This window comes from Euwallacea fornicatus, chromosome 7, assembly GCF_040115645.1.
Source record: "Euwallacea fornicatus isolate EFF26 chromosome 7, ASM4011564v1, whole genome shotgun sequence".
Classification (NCBI taxonomy): domain Eukaryota; kingdom Metazoa; phylum Arthropoda; class Insecta; order Coleoptera; family Curculionidae; genus Euwallacea; species Euwallacea fornicatus.
The window spans coordinates 301,781-319,861 of record NC_089547.1 but is presented as its reverse complement, the minus strand read 5'-3'; the positions used below and the strand labels follow the sequence as shown (position 1 = coordinate 319,861).

General features: G+C 35.3%; 2 protein-coding genes across 5 annotated transcripts in view; one reads left to right on the top strand and one right to left on the bottom strand.

The window, feature by feature from the left end:
* LOC136340127 (putative gustatory receptor 28b) overlaps positions 1-18,081 on the top strand; it is a 287,924-nt gene that overhangs the window by 57,424 nt on the left and 212,419 nt on the right. The gene's annotated exons all lie outside the window — the stretch shown is intronic.
* Positions 1-18,081, bottom strand: part of LOC136340113 (GTPase-activating Rap/Ran-GAP domain-like protein 3) — a 94,037-nt gene that overhangs the window by 52,241 nt on the left and 23,715 nt on the right. The window contains exons 1-2 of one of the 3 annotated variants that reach the window (XM_066283895.1): positions 15,864-15,927; positions 5,146-5,416 (exon numbers count right to left, since the gene is read on the bottom strand). The exons of 1 other annotated variant lie outside the window; for it this stretch is intronic. In XM_066283895.1, coding sequence (XP_066139992.1) covers positions 5,146-5,318 — 173 coding nt within the window. In that variant the 5' untranslated portion in view covers positions 5,319-5,416; positions 15,864-15,927. Of the gene's footprint in view, positions 1-5,145; positions 5,417-15,863; positions 15,928-18,081 lie in introns of those variants that run through there. One more of the 3 variants, XM_066283890.1, reaches the window with a different exon arrangement.

Below are 18,081 nucleotides of genomic sequence, written 5' to 3'. Positions count from 1 at the left end.
TATAATTAATTAGATTTGCTGTCCGAATATTTTTGTGATCCACTGTATACTATCAGATTTCATATGAGAAAATCTGAGACTCCGTTTACGTTGTTCTAAAACATGAGGAGACAACCGATTTATGAGGGGGGTCTTAAAATGACAATTTTTCAAAAATCATCCATTTATCCAAAGATACCATCGGCACAGGTTTGAATAAAAGAAGACTGACTATTGCCTCTAATATAATGTAGTAAAATATTACAGATAAATGTTAAAATGCTTGCTTTTCATCGATAGTTTCAAGCGCCATCTGTTAGAGCCAGAAGCAAACTAATAATTATTGATTTGGTATTTATGTTACGATTTCTAAAACCATCACGAAAATCGTGCATATTGTTAAAACAATCGTTCCATTTTTCTCACTCGCTTCCTCCTCTGTTCTCTCTGTATCTGCGCCTTGCGTTAAATTGAATTGATTTTCTTTACCTAGTTTGAAAGCTTCCACACAGATGACGGTAACGCCGTTATGATGATACAAATCAATAAACAAGACAGTTCATAACTAAAACATGAACTTTTGAGATGGAGCTACATGTTCGTCTCAATACTGCTGACTAATTAATTTCAATTTGTCCAAACTAACAAAAACGAATGTTGAATTTATGTTCGAATGTTTAATTGGTTAATTTTAAAAATTGTAAATTGGTTAGATAAAATTGATTGTGTTTCGTTGCGTGGCTATCAGGGATTAGTATATGAATAGCTTTAAAATCTACACGAATATGTTTTCAAGTCATCAGAAAAATCTACAGAGTATTGTTATGTGCGGTGTAAGCCACTTTTTTACTATTCTAATTTTTTTTGCCGTACGCCACTGCCTAGCTGTTTGTTTGTTATTTCTGGTTGTTTGGTTATATTTGTAACAATAAACTGGAAAGCGCAACATTGTTATTCTAATTGTTACCTAATGTTATCAAAATTAATATTTTAGCTATTTTGGAAACATGTAAGATGTAGTTAAGTTATTGGCGTCTATCCTTTGTTTGAACTCTTCCAGCACACGTATGTGTTAACATTTGTTTTAGCGACTACTGTCTTTGGGTAATATTTCTTTTCATAAGGAAAAGATGTTTTCATTCAAAATATCTCAAAAACCAAAATTAATTTTCTAGGTTGGTTTACACCGTGGGGTTTCTCTTTTAGTTGTACAAGTTTTGTTCAATTTAATCAAGTCTATTCAACAGTGTTTACGAGTTCCCCATGCCCGACGCCCTTACCTTGAACTCACTGTATAGGTAGGTTTATCATTCACTATGTTCGACCCGTATCTATTCTAAATTTTAAAGTGAGAAAACAGTGAATCTTCATTAAGCGAAACAAAACTTTTTGTACTCATAAATATGATTCTTTCATTCCGAACAAAATGAACTTTTAAAAATCGCAAATTCGGCAGACGCCCCGTTTTACTGAATTCCTGACATATTGAAATTTACGACACTTGTTGGGAAAGCCCCTTCTGCTCATCATTTGTTCGTCCCGAACGTGCACGGTTTCAATTCCACTAAAATTACAATTTAAGCAAACTTCTAATAAAATCTTTGCCTTCGCCAAAGGCGAATGATACAATTTATAGATGTGCGGTTCTTCAGGTAAGAGAATTATAATATAATCCAAAGATAGGATGTTGATATCAATCACAAACATGTAAGGAAAACCAATTTCCCATCAATGCCTTAGGTTGTGATTAAGCGTAGCTGCAGGATACACGTGTTCATTGTGTTAAAGGAGAAGCCAATTAGTAGCAATTCCATAATTATTAATTAATGATGTTATGTCACAGCTCATAAGATTAATAAAGCAATTGAAGCAAATATTATCGTAGGCAGGAGATGTTAAAATATTATATATGACATTGACTAGGGTTAACAGTTTTTTAATTGAGTTAATTACCTAAATGAAGGAAAGAAAATAGAACTTGGATAGCTTCTTTTGGCGATAATCTGATCGACGAAATGTATTGTATTCAGAACAAATTGAATTAACATAATCATTAAGTCATTGTATACCCTGAAGGAACCTTAACTAAATATATCACATCGGTCGAGGTTGGGAGTTTTCTAATTATGCTTTATTTTTCATTTTTTAAGTTCAGAAGTTTCGAATGGAATCCTCGCATTTTCCATTCTAAAAATAATTTTCCTTGACCCAGTTTCTGTAGACCCCCCTCCTAAGTTACATCTTACATGTCGGGGCAGACTTTTCTGTCACATATGCGAGGTACGTGGAACACATGAGACAAAAGCTCCTATTATTGCCCCATCTAGTCGGAAATGAAACATAACAAGGAACAATAAGATACCTCATATTTTCTTGTCGGAAACGTGGTAAAACTGAATTTCTTTTTGTGTGGTTGAGAGCATGAAAGTCTGAGGTAAGGACTGAATTAGGATTTTTACGAAGACTGCCAAGTTTGTTTCAACATGTTGCATTTTCAGAAGCACTTTGAGCGAGAAAGCGAACTTGGGAAGTGGGGTACTACGTGCTTTTTAATAAAACTTTATAATCAGCTAAGGGGAAGCTTTATTACAGTTTAATGACGGTATGAACATTACTATGAATAAACAAGGCCGCCTAATGCACCGTTCCTGTAATACTTTGACCCCAATTTCATGAAGCGCTTGAAGTATAACAGTTTCAATTATGCACGAGGCTGATCGGAATGTTGTGAGATTCATAAAGACAATTTCCAGCGCAATATGCTTTCCCGAATTTAATGAAATTTATGAAGGCGCTTGAGGCTAATTTCATATACGTCTCATTGTTTTGCAACTACATAAACTAACAATATCAGAGGTAAAACAATGCAGAAACAGTATTAATGCGAGTATCGTATTTTTAATTTTAAAATAACTCAAGAATTGAGAAATGTGATACAAATGTGAGTGATCTCAGTGAATTTTGTGCACATACTTTGCTGAGGAAATAGTTAGTCCGTTTGCTTTTGTTAGAGATCACAGTTGTGGCTCGTAATTATTGGGTGGTACTGATCGATTACATAAGATTATTGTATTTTTGAATTACTTCGCCAAATAAGATGAGAACAAAATTGAAACTTTATTCCAAATTTCCCATTTTTTCAAATACCTGCAAAAGTCATCGCGCGATTTAAAAACATTTAGAGCGCCATATTTTTTAATTCCAAATCATGGAAGCCACACCTTATATATTCCAGTATTTCTGTGCTTCATTTTTTTACTTATGCTTCCACGTCGTCAGATCCTAAACATTTCCCAGGAGGATACTTTCTCTCTCTCCCCTCTTCTTTTGGCATAAAATATGTAGTGTCCTCCACCCAAAGGAAAAAAACGACTTATTTTGCGTCTTGTCTAGGCTTATTCTGGACAGCACGCTTTGATAGGGTACTTGTTGAAGTTTTCTTGACTTTAAGACGAACTTGACGCAACGCTTGAGGGACGGGCGAGAGACAGATGACGAGCACGGAAAGCTAACGAAATTGTGGATCTCATTATGATTATATGTAAGCACGATACAAAATAAGTCATTTTGTTCCTGTGTGCGTTGATAGAAATAAAATGTCCCCACTTAGGGTGGAACTTATCACCCCGTTAAGCTATTACGCTATAAGTTATTATATATACAGAACTTGAATATAGCTACTTGAAGTTCAAAAGAGACCATTCTTATTACTAGAACCAGCAAGTTCAAGACCATCAGCGGTGACCGGAAGCAAATTTTTTATTTTTGTGTTTTGAGCACAGAAGGGATTCACGTATGAAAGGATTCCACGGGATATTCATTTTTGGAAAGTACTTTTATCAAAATATTTCTATTTGTGCTTCGCTTCCTTATTATTGCTCATTTATACTTTCAGAAATAATATACATATTACACACACGTCACAAGGCACTACTTCGCATGCAAGGCTTGGTTTTATTATATCGTATTCTTGCCAAATATATTCCATTACGGCACTGTAAAAATGCGACGGTGCTGCATGAGCACCGCGAGCTTTTAACACTCGAGGTGTAAAGAAAGACAATAAATTACGAAGCAAATCTCCCACGGAAAATTTGTTCGAAACAACGTCTACTATTCCATCCAGATTAAATCCAGATTACATTTTTTCCAATCCCGATGAAATAAAAAAATGGTATGAAACAAAATGAGCACAGAACGAGCCAATGTATATTTTTGTCTGAAATGAAATCTTAAAGTATTTGAAATGAAATCTGAAAATAATCTATTTTATTTTATGTCCACATAATTCCAGTATTTTCAAATAAAAACGAAAAAAAGGAAATATGCATAAAGGTAACAAATGCTTTGCATTTTTCCTAGGATTTGTATAAAAAACTTTATTTGTTTCTTTTGCCCGCTTTCATAGAGTTATGTTATACCTTTCTTCTGATTAAAAAGAGGATAATAAAAGTTGCTTCCAAAAAATATATACAAAATGGATTATTGCTGATCACAGCTGATTGCAGTATCCAAACGAACTCGAGTAGTTTAGTTTTTTGCGAGGTTTCAAAGCGAGGAGAAATTCGTTAATAAAAGAAAACATAAAATGATGCAAATCGTGTATCAGAGGAAGAAAGAACAATGTGGAGAAGTATCCAAATATGTCTGAATCCTCTTAAATTTGGCAACACCAAGGGCCATCATGTGCCTCAGTTTTCTCTTATTATCAATGGCACAATCCAAGCCTTATTTGCTTGCCGTCTTATTTTGCAAGTATTTTCAAAAATGAGCGATTTTCATTTTATTGAAAAAATGTCGTAAGATATGTAGGTTGATTTGTTTTTCCTTGAATTTTATTCTTAGTTTGTGTGTTCTTTTATCGATTGAAATAAAAGGCAAATTGTATACTGTTTCATGTACGTAGATTTAGACATAACAAAAAGCGGTAAACTAATTGTATATTGCTATCAGATAGAAATGAGAAATGAGGTGCGGGACTTAAAATGAATGCCTAATTACAATAAGCAGTCACGAATTGGAATAGTCTGAGAGAAAAGGTTTAAAAACGTTCCATTTGATAACTAAGCCACTGAAGGTTCTCTAAATAATGGTCTAAAAATAAAATAATTGCCTTTACAATCCGAGGGACGGCTACATTTAAGCTCAATATAGTATATAATTTACCTTCTATTGTGAAACGTCCAGCTTTGCAAACTTGCACTTCTCTTTTCTAGGAATTTGGGCTTTTCTGCCAGGGTCCTTCTTGAGGCTCGGTTTCGGTCAGTCACTAACAAGGCTCGTCCAGTTAACGAACTCTTGACGTTCATTGTCGAGAACTTGTCACTGTTTCTTTTCATTTTTTTCCGTCGTATAATTCAGTCTTTCCACACACGCTGAAGTTCCATGTTTACTTTGCTAAAACTCTTCACTCACTCTTCTGAATTTGTTTTTTAGCCTAATAATTAAAACCATTCTATTAGATTGTAGAAGGGACGCAAAGTGTATGTTGATGTTGTTGACCGGCCGAGGGACGGACGCTTAAGGTCAGAATTTAAGGGAACGAAAACCAAGTGAAGTCCAACTAACATTGTGCTATACCGAACAAACCCTTATACGAAACATTTTTCCAAATTAAAGTTGATAAATTTGAATATAAAAATGAAGTACGCGAATTGCAATTCACACAGGGGCTGCACAAATTGAAATTAATTTGCACACATTACGCTCCACAAGAAAAGTTGCAGTTTGAGCTGAGAGCTAGACCTGATGCAGCGCTGAGTTCTAAATATAAAAAATGTGAGGTTTATCTGATAGACTTGGCTCGTTTGGTTGGAATTTTGCTTTAAACTTTCAGTTCTGTTTGTTAACTTCAGAATGGAAAGTTACGGATTGAAACGATCGTGAAAAATTAAATTATTCGTCGCGATTTCTTAACGATGCCGAATGTAATTATTTCTCAAACTGAGGATTTCTACATAGAAATCTCAAATTGGTGATTAAGCAACTGCCGTCAATACTTTAAACTGACGTTGTTAACGAATGGCATAGATTACTGTTTCTGCGATAGTCGAATAGCAATCTAGGTGTAACAACTTTATTCCGATATTACATTATGCTATGATAAAAAATTATTTTTCGAAATATCAGGTTTTGCAAACTGCATTTCTCCATAGCTAACTTACGTAACTATTCACAAACCCCAATATCTCGCAAACGAAGTGCCCCCAATTTCTAGGAATATCATGGCATGGTGGAGTGAAATTCCCATTCCGGTCCAACTTGGCATTCACAGATGAGTGCAAGTTTACCAGCTTAGACATGTTCAATTATCTCGACGAACATGTCTGACCTACTGAAAATCCACCCAGATACCAAGGATGTCGACCACAAGCACGTTTCGGTCTAAACGTATGAGTTGGTTTATTTGACGATACGATCATGGGCTCATACATTTGCGAAGACAATTTTAACGCAGATTGGTTTTTGCACCTACCTGACGAACTACGTGAATACCAATATCTGCCCCAATCGCTTTAACGGAGTTTGTTTAAATAATATGGTACTCCGGCACATAACTCCAGAAGAGTGGTTGATTATGTGTCTGAAATAATTCCTGGCAGAGTGACTTTAAACAATAGAAACATGGGTTGGCCGGCACGTTCACCAGATCTTTTCCCATTGAATATTTATGGGAAATGATGAAAGACCTCATTTATAAATCTGCGTCATCGCAACTTGATGGACCGAAATACGAAGAAGGTTCGTTTTGGCAATCGAAATAGGATATGTTATTTATTTTAAAATCTAAGATGCCACGTGGCATTTTGAAAAGAAGTAATGAAATGTCCACATGACTAATTGTTTATTGTGGGTTCCATCTAATGCCAACGACATGCCAACGAAAGTTGGTATTTTGCCTGGATTAATGGTCTGAAGTAATTTCGATCGTTATCGATTCAGTAAAAAAATCTTTTATCATCAGATCCAGATCTTTTGTGTTCGGCAATCTGACTTTACAAAGACTAGAGAGAGGCGCAATGCAGAATTGCGAAATAACAAATACCACATCTCAACAAGTTTCAAACAAGTTTACCGCAAACCGTACGCTGCAAAGTATGAAATATTTATTAGAGCAGAGATTAATGAGATAGAAAAAAATATTAGAAGAATTGTCATTGGAATTTCAAAGGAACATAAATTTCAACATGATGAAGTGCTGCCCTACGCCGCTTGCGAAGTAGTTGAATTTCTGGTATGCGACGTTCCATTGGATGGAATGGACCATTACACACCTCTCTAATAGCCAGAATTTGTCGAACGTAAAAACGTTTCTTAAGGGGCATCTCGAAAGTCTACAGAGGAATTAAAACATTCGGAAAATTATGGGCAAAATTATAGTTTAAATTATGCTATTGAACTGTAACGATCATTTTATTTCAGGGGAAAATCGCACACTTTCAGGAACTTTATTAGTGCTTGTATGATAATTATCGGGATTATATAGAACGTTCGAAGTTTCAGCACTGAAATTGAATTTCGGTGCAGGAGTCCAATATGGAAGAGGGAGATATATATTTGACTTCTTTTCGGAGAATCTGAAAATATTATTAGAAAAATGACCCACATGAGGTAAGAAAGCCAGACAATTAGCTAAGTAATTGCCAATCTATTTCTTTTCGCAATTTAAGTAATATAATTTACTTCTCAAACCATAAGAAACAACCTTCTCACGAGCAACGAGCAAGATCCTGGATAAAATCATTTTTTGCCCTGAAAATGGATGTATTCCTAAAAACTGGATATTCTGACAGAATAGATTGCAGATCCATCCTGAGAGTAATTAAATGTTGACTAGGAATTAAAATTGAGTTCGCTGCCGGTTTGCAAGAGAAACTTCATCAAGCGATAAAGCTTCCATCATTTAAAACGCCATTAAGGGCAAAATATGCTGTCGAACATAACGGCTTGATCAATTTACTTTCCATGGACAATCCTCGACAGCATACCGGAAATGCAGAGGGCTATATTGACTTGATTTTTCGTGTGTATCTCATTCATTGATTTCCATTGGCATTGTTAAATCAAGTCCAAATTGTACCGAATGCAATATTACAACTTTGCCACCCTGAAGGCCCTTGGGGCTGCTTACGTGCGAAAATGTAGACCGCCTACATGTCCTGTGAGGGTTCTTCTCGAAAGGCTCACGCCTAAAGTAAGGGCGGCATAAAGCCCCGATTAATTCGGAAAATGCAAAGTGCTTCATCCATTAAAAACTTATTGGTGCTTAACACTTTGATACTTAATATTAGAACCGCACATCGAATTGTAAATTACTAATCGTTCCGGTCGTAATAATTTCCATGAGTTTGTTTAGGTTTCGTTTCGATATAAATGATGGTTTGGACACTATTTTGAATAATTCATGACAAACAGGTGAATTTATCTAGTGAATAGATGAGTATGTCATCTAGTTGATATAATGGAAGTTTCCGAAGGCATTAAAAGGGCTTAAATGTAGCTAAATTCAGGGTTTAGATTGGCTCTTAGTTTAGGATTTGATGATATGAACGAAACGAATATTCATAAAATCTATGGTGTTAAATAATTGTAAGGTAACACATAATTGCACGAATCCACTCAGTTTTATTATTACCCACAGGAATAATAATTATGTTAATAATGTTGTGCAGTGCAATAATGATCGACTGACGCATAAGGTGTTCGGTTATATTTCGAAAGGTGTTTGGAAAAAGACTTTCTTTGAGACGGAACAGGCTGTAAATAAAAAAGTTTTAGAATTTTATCTGAGAGGGGGGAAATGGTGCAAATATAAACGAACAGTAAAAAAAATGGTCAACTTTGCCTTTCTAAATGGAGCATCTCGTTTATTTTATTTCATGGAAAGAGCTTTTTTCCTGTACTCAAAAGTATATACAGTTTCTATATGTAGACTAACAGTTATGGCCGAGATTTAATTAAAAAAAAAACACAGAAGTTTTGGCTGAGCACGCGGCTTTGATTGAAATTGTTTACCCTTTAATACGGTTATTCTATTACTTTTGACTTTTGGGTTTGATATTTCCAGTTTATTTAAATTGTAGTCGAACATCTCCTGAAAGAATGAAAATAAAAATGCCTGTTTTTCGCATATCTCATGTAACAGAACGGTAAAGTTTTATTATTGTTTTTGAATTCCATACTAAATTTTGAAATGAAAATCTTTATATCCTTCGTGAATGGAAAAATCATGATTACTTCATACCAAGAGGCGTAACTAGAGCGGCTTACCAAAATATTAAAAGCCAGTTTGTTATTAACTAGTTTACTTTCTCTAATTTGGCAAGTACGATTCTGTCGGCGGAAATGAGCTCAGAAATATCATCTTCTAAATATATTTTTCAAATTTAAACCCATTACAGTATTATACGTAGAAGGCCAAAAGTCTCGCATAAAGTTATGAAAAATTTAAGGAAATCTTTTAAGAAATTGCTAAAACATGTCAAATATTGTTTTTAGTTGTGCATTGTTTGACGTAATAAACATATACAGGGTGTCTCTAAAAGGTCTGTACAAAATTCTACCACAGATTTCTGAGGTCAAAACATGACGATTTAACCCAATTTACCTTAGTCCAAAAGTGGACGGTTTTCGAAATACAGGGCGTCAAGGTGAAAACAAAAAAAAGCAAAACAATTAATTTCTTGGTTGGTAATGCTGCTATCTACACAAAATGTCGTATCGGGCGGTTTTTGGGGATACGAAATCAGAATCCGTTTACATTTTCGAAGCACAATGTAGAGGGCGTTGTTAGCGCTCGATGAACCCTCTTTAAAAGGGCATAACTTTTTCATCACCCGGTATAAAATTTATTTATGACTAATCTTGTGTTTTCCTACATTTTTTAAGGAACAAAGGTCTCTTGTTAAAAATCTCTACGAGGCTTCCTTCTTGAGATATTTGAAGCTTAAAGTTCGCTGCATGTCTCGAACAATAATTTTAATGTACTACATATCTATTCTTACAGTTGGATCGAAAAAAATCAAAACTTAAAAAGTCTTCAATTCTTATCCTTTTATTTAAATCATCATGTTTTTTTTGTGCATACCAATTTATCTAATCTACGACTGGTCTTCTGCCGATTTATCCATGAGCAGAGAGAATACAACATAAATTTTGTTACTAATATTTTATTTACGGATGAAGCTTGTTTTTCGAGAAGTGGAATTACTAATTTACACAATGAACATGTTTATGCTGATGAGAATCCGCATGCTACGAAAGTGGTACATTATCAACATGAATTTAAGATTAGTGTGTGGGCAGGAATAATTAACAATTTTATTATTGGATCTGTCATTTTGCCGCCCCGATTAAGTGGTGAAAGTTATTTGGAATATATTCAAAATATAGTGCCAGAATTATTGGAAAATCTTCTTTTACAACTTCGGCAAGATATGTGGTTTATGCACGACGGTGCTCCGCCACATTTTGCTATAAATGTGCGCAACTATTTAAATCAACAGTACCCACGAAGATGGATAGGTAGAGGAAATGATGCTCCGGTACCATGGCCACTGTGCCCATCGGATTTAACTCCGATGGATTATTTTTTATGGGGGACTCTAAAGTCCATGGTATACTTCACGGCCATAAATAGTGAAGAGGAACTATGGGGATGAATTCAAAATGCAGTAAACATTTTAAAGAACGACGACGAATGAATGAATAGAGTACATTTTAATTTCTTGCGTCGGATTAATCTTTGTATGCAAGTCAATGGTGGTCATTTCGACCATCTACTAAAAGTATAATTTTTTCGTGTTTATGTTTGGTATCTATGTTTTCAAGTAATTTTTAACCTATTTTTAAGTTTTGATTTTTTTCGATCCAACTGTAAGAATAGATATGTAGTACATTAAAATTATTGTTCGAGACATGCAGCGAACTTTAAGCTTCAAATATCTCAAGAAGGAAGCCTCGTAGAGATTTTTAACAAGAGACCTTTGTTCCTTAAAAAATGTAGGAAAACACAAGTTTAGTCATAAATAAATTTTATACCGGGTGATGAAAAAGTTATGCCCTTTTAAAGAGGGATCATCGAGCACTGACAACATCCCTCTACATTGTGCATCGAAAATGTTAACAGATTCTGAATTCTTATCCCCAAAAACCGCCCGATACCACATTTTGTGTAGATAGCAGCATTCCCAACCAAGAAATTAATTGTTTTGCTTTTTTTTGTTTTCACCTTGACGCCCTGTATTTCGAAAACCGTCCACTTTTGGACTAAGGTAAATTGGGTTAAATCGTCATGTTTTGACCTCAGAAATTTGTGGTAGAATTTTATACAGACCTTTTAGAGACACCCTGTATACAGGATTATTCATGTAGTAGATAAATGTACTTTTCAATTCTTTTTATGGAACGCCTTGTGTATTATGACGTTTTTAAGTTATTTGAGAAATTTTCAACGTATGTTATATGACATATTTATGTTTAAATTTAACAGTTATCGGAATGTTTGCAATTGAAGCGAGCTGCTAGATCTCCTGACTTCGACCCCATGGACTTTTTTATGGAATTATATGAAACATAGGTTGTGTATATATAAGCTTAATATTATAGAAGAGAAAAAAAATTACTTATTAAGTTCAACAAATAGTTCCTTAAATGATAAGAAAATGTCTTAAGGAATTTGAATTGAGGCGTCCCTACTGTCAGGAAATCAAGGGAGCAAAGTTTGAACAATTAATACATCAGATTATATTATTTTATATTGTCATTTTTAAATGATTAATAATTCTATCGCTATTTCTATTTTTTGTTTTTTTTTTTCAAAACTGTTACAGTTAGGTGCAGAACTGAGTCAATACTTAGAAAATTCGTATTAATGGTGGCATAAATAAAATATCTAACAAGTATTCAAAGGAAGGCTTTTATTTTCAAAAAGTACATTAACATTAACATTAAAACCATACAAAACATTTGCCGAAAATAAATGGGGTACATCAAATAATCCTAAATAACATTGGTTCAGTTTTGCTCCACTAATATTAACATTGAACACTTTGGTCGACATTGACACTAATATTTGGTCCAGACACCTTTAGCTTTTTTAACAGCTAGTAGACGTCTTGGCATGCTTTTTGTTAGTGTTTCACAGAAATCAGGTGGAATTTGGTCCCATACTTCTTCTATTCTCTCCCATAACACTTTAAGTGAAGATGGTGGCGAATCGTAGTCGTTGACCAGATGATATTTCACGTAAGCCCATAGATTCTCAATGGGATTTAGGTCGGGACTTTGTGCCGACCACTGCAAAACCTGAAATTTTTGGGTACCCAACCATTCCTTCACAGATTTTGCGGTATGCTTGGAGTCGTTGTCTTGTTGGAAAATTACTTTGCTAGTGGGATAAGGCATATTATTAACAGTATCTATTAGGTCATCATTTAAAATGGCTTTATAGATGTGCTGGTTCATTATCCCATCTATTTTCTTCAATGGTCCAACCCCATATCCCGACATACAGCCCCAAGCTTTAATATTTCCTCCCCCATGTTTCACCGTCAGAATGAAATCTTTTAGTTTCATGGATTCTCCCTCTCGTTTCCAGCTCCAATGTCGACCATCTGTTGCATATCTGTTAACTTTAGTTTCATCAGACCAAATAACCTTTGTTGGGAAAAAACCCAACATAAATCAGCGTTATCGCTGGGTACCAATTAGGCTCTAAAGACGTTGGAACAATCCCTAATACATCTGCTGCATTGCACCCCGCGATGCAGCACTTACCCTCACGTGTTTAAACCCGGCCACCGTGATGGCACTGGTTCCTTGAATTATCGTTGTCCCGATTTATGGGGGGCACCAGATAAATCTGTCAAGGGAACCAGAGAGCCACATCTGGGTTTTGACCGTGAAGATTCTTAGGAAAAAACTTTCCACAGAACTAGGGGGCGGGGTCAGTTGGGATTGGTTAAGATCTTTTCGTGGTAATCTCCCTCCAGCCCCACCATCCCTGGGACGCAAATAATCTAGGACTCCCAAAAATTCATTCTCTCAAAGACAACACTCGCGAAAGCTTCTTCCCGTTTTGTGGACACTCTCGATCCTTGAACGCGGACTCCCTCAAAATTTCTCTCATATAACTTAACTCTAAACCAGTGCTCGCGAAATCTCTCTCTCTCTCTCTCTCCCGATTCTTGGACACTGCTCGATCCCTGAAGCGGAACACCATCAAACCTCTCTCACAACTTTACCTCAATCTCTACTCCATAACTCTTTTACAAGACACCCTTCAACCTTTATACGTATCATTCTCAGATCTCGGGCGACCCAATACCGACTCTGTAAATATATGTATAAAAAGTGTATATAAAGTTGTAAATCGTAGTGTAACTTAAAGTGATATCTATAGTAAAAGTAAATTACTTAATTCGTGCTATGGAATTTGTATTCCCTGAACCCTTGAACCCCGTTTACAATCAATTGACGCATCAGCGTCTGGTCCTTCGAATTAATAACTCACACCAGCAAAATAGGAGATACCTCTTCGGGTGCCTTGTGAGGCAGTCGTTTCTGTTAGGCAGTGACTAAAAGCCCCTGGCCTAAACAACCTTCATCCAATCCTTCTCGGTCCATGCCTCATATCTTTTTACAAAATCTAGTCGTGCCCTAATATTCTTCTTAGAAAGTAGGGGTTTCTTCTTCTTCTCCACAGCAACAAATTTGGACTGATGTAAAGCTCGTTGGACTGTCCATTTGCTCATCGATTTCCCAGTATCCCCTCGCAGCAACACGGCTGCTTTGGAGGCCGAAGAGGCTTCACCACTGCCCAAATATCTAATTACTCTTCTAGTATCTTGCGCAGACATCTTTTTTGGTTGGCCACCTTTATTTATTTTTAAGGAATTTTTGCACTTATTTTTTACCCTTTGTACTGTGGATTGACTTATATTTAATTGAAATGCGATTTCCCGTGTGGATCTTCCATCAATCAGTGATTTTTCAATTAATTTTCTTTGAAACTTTGAAATCGGCTTCATTGTTTAAAGATTTTGAATTATGATGTTTATTAACGGAGGATATGCGATTAAATTCCACCTGATTTCTGTGAAACACTAACAAAAAGCATGCCAAGACGTCTATTAGCTGTTAAAAAAGCTAAAGGTGTCTGGACCAAATATTAGTGTCAATGTCGACCAAAGTGTTCAATGTTAATATTAGTGGAGCAAAACTGAACCAATGTTATTTAGGATTATTTGATGTACCCCATTTATTTTCGGCAAATGTTTTGTATGGTTTTAATGTTAATGTTAATGTACTTTTTGAAAATAAAAGCCTTCCTTTGAATACTTGTTAGATATTTTGTTTATGCCACCATTAATACGAATTTTCTAAGTATTGACTCAGTTCTGCACTTAACTGTATATGTTTATGTGGATATGTTACATTAAATATGTTGAACATTTTTCAAAAAATTCAGTCACGTCATAATACCATGGGATTGCATAAGAAAAAAATTACAAAGTAGATTTATCTACTGCATAGATTATCCTGTGTTCTAGCATTTACGTCAAAAATATTTTTCAGTTTTTAATGAATTTATGTGGGAGTTTTGGTCCCCTATGTATAGATCGATTAGGGGCGGGAGTTTTCCAAAACAAAACTAAATCTGATAAGGGGCCGGAGTTTTGTAACACTATTTATCCCCTGGGTCATGTAATATTTAAAATTACAAAAATGAAGATAACGATGAGTTTTTACCAAAATTATTATAATAATTTATACCAAAATTATGCGTAGGATTCAAAAATAGCATGAAAACCGTACCGTTTTAGTTAAGGTATCCGAGAAAAATGACGTTTTCATACCGATTTTCATTTAAATTAAATATTCCAAAAACTATTAAAATTTCTCGGCACTATTATTTTTCGTTCCATCCTATTTTGCGTAGATATCTTTTTAACAGTGATAAAATCATATAGTGTCGTGTGACACAGAACTCAGATTATAAAAGTCGAATTTTAACTAAGTTAGTATTATGCAGTAGGGGGCACATATCACAAATGATGAAGTGACTCACTATTTTCAAATAACTATTTTTGCACAAATTCGGCAAAAGGTGGAAATATTTAGAGCAACTCTGGTTTTTTCCATGGAATCAAGATTTTTATAATTTTAAAACTACATTTTATTAAGCTCTGAATTCGGCAGCTTTTTTCAAACTTACTTGAGGTTGCAACTCTTCCGTTGCGAGAGAATCACCATGCTGTTGATTTTGATGTGAAATCCCCCAGAATACAACTTTGCCATTACTGGAGTTGATAAAATTAAATTAAACTTACCTAAATTGAGAACAAAATAAATCAGTAATATAAAAGTATGACGCGTCTTGGCTCATAATACCGAAGGTGACATTCGTTACTAGGGTAATTGCATACGTATGATTGTTAACCAGTTTTAAAAGGGAGGCGATAAAACATACTTCACAATCATTCAACTCGCTCAAAAATGGTGCCTTTTAAAGCTATTAGCGGAAAAGTGAACTTTTAAAACGTCAAAAACAATATCACAGACAATTGGTTAAACCGTTGTTGAATAATGTTATCATGCATTTTTATTGAACGCTTTCAAAAACTTGTCAAATTCATTGTAGCATGAATCGTAAATCTTCCTTGAGTAAAGTGTTGAGGCAACTGGAAACCACCCGTTGCTATCGATATTACATAAGAACATTCCCATTGCACGCCGACCCCCCCGAAAAGCAGTAAGGGCACAAATTTTTGAATTTTTTGATAAAGTTCATAGATGATAATTGAAACCTTTAATGACCTGAGCTTTAAGACAACTAATCACTACATTCATGCACTATTAAAAAATGTCAAATGGTCCTTTACATTACTCCAATTTGAAAGAACTGTACCACTGTACTTAAACCAATTCACATATTACGTACAACAGATAATCCAATCAAACTCGCCCGTATTGTCGAAGTGAACTGATCCAGATCAAACAGCGTCTTGTTGGGTTTATTAAAAATGTTGCAAACATGGCGCATGGGAAGCCCGACTCCATCAGGGCTTTTATGGAATGTGCTTCTGCACTAGTAAGCACAAAAGCGAAAGAATAATTAATATCAGGGCTGATGGTTTTGTTTTAAACTTGATTTCAGTCGTGAAAATTTTATGTAATGACTTGGCGAGATTAACAAAAATTTTGCAAGCTGGCTAATTAAGATAAGCAAAATACAGTTAGAGAGAGTAGAATTTTTAACGTAAGCGATAATTCGGTTACACAGATTCGAATCAATATTTATGAGGTAAGTCGAATGAAAATCTTGAATTCGGCTCGTTTTATATAAAGTACGTATTTACAAACGTTATTTGGACTTCCCCCTTGCGCCCCGTAATTTTCAAGAGGACCTTTTGGGGCACCCTGTATGCTGTTTATTGAAGTCGAATAATTGACGTAATTTTCAGTTTGTCAAAAAGGTGAACGGATAGCAGCTTGGTAAAAGTTTGGGCGATCCCGGATATCATTTTTTTAAATACGCAATCTAAATTATAAGGAGCTTTTCGTGTTTTAATACTCAAATTTGTGTTAGAATACGTGATTAAAGTTTGTGCATTAAAAACTTAAACTCCTTATGTATGTTACGCCGGTCGTGTGTAAACACCAATTTCATGTAATGCACAGTATTTTGCCTAATTAATGAAAAAAGCAATGGACTAGCCGCATTTTCCATAACCGATAGCATTCTGCTCATTACATGAACCACGCTCAGTACCGACTTGCCAATTACATGGTACAGGCAACTAAACGGATTAAACATAACATGACTGATAACTTTAGAATCCGCAGTCGAGTAAGTACTGGGTTCAAATTTATATCAACAAATAAGTACAAAACTATTTGCACTCACTTTCACATGAAATGCACCACCCAGTAATACTAATAATTAAGTCTTGTAACTTGGGCAAAACAATGCTTCATAATGGAGTATCAAATGATCAGACTTTCAGTAAAAAAGAAAGAATGCTAGTGGGTTTTTTGTCATTGACCGTTTAGATTTTTTATTCAATTGTAAATAAATAAAATATATATATATAAACAATCTTTATTTCCTCAGAAATAGGCTATGGACCTGTTAGGTCTTTCTGCCTGTGATACAATGGTAATCTTTTGGTGACTAAATACTATCACATTACATCTGGAAGTGCTCCCAAAGGGTGCTCGAAGGGAAAAGGAGGCGGGATTGTCTTGTCTGTCTCGTTAAGCAAAGTGGGCTCAGTATAGTTGAGTTGTTGGTGTTCTTTTTCCATCTGTTCTGTAGTTGTCGTAGTCTTTCTGTTATTCTTATCATGTTTGTGCGTTCATACAGTAATTGGTTGAGTGGGTTGTATAACGGGTTTTCGGGGTGTCTTAGTTTTGTGATTAGTCTTAATGCAATCTGTTCTGTAGTCTGTATGTGTTTACTTGTTTTTTCTGTTGCATTTGCCCTCAGTACGTGCCCGTAGTCCAATAGTGGTCTGCATATGGTTTTGTATATTTTTATGGCGGTTTCCATACTAATCCCTTTGTCTTTGTATGTCAGTGTTCGGAAGTGTTTTGCCCTTTTTATGATTTCTAGTCGAATATTTCGTACGTGTTTCGTAAATTTTAGTTTATTGTCTATTGTTATTCCCAAATGCTTCACGTCGTTCTTTGGTTTAGTCGTGTGTCCGCCTGTCATTATTGTTGGTGAGCTGTCTTTGATGTGGTGATTTGAAAGTAGAAGTTGATTTTTCGTGTCGTTTGGCGTTAGTCTCCATTTGTAAAACCATGTCATGGTTCTGTTTGTCAATGTCTGAAGCTTTTCCACGGTTTTCTTAGTAGTTTTGTCATGTGCAATCAGCGCTGTGTCGTCCGCGTATTGCAAAATGTATGATGTTTTGTCTATGTATTCCTTGTCCTGTAGATCATAGTTGTATATGTCGTGGCAGTATATATTGTAGAGCAGTGGTGAGAGCGGCGAACGCTGTGGCAGCCCCTGTTCCGGGGAGAAGGGAAAGGAGAAGGCAGTGTCAATTCGCACCTGAAGTTGTCGGTTTTCTAGCAGATTTTTGATTAAGTAGA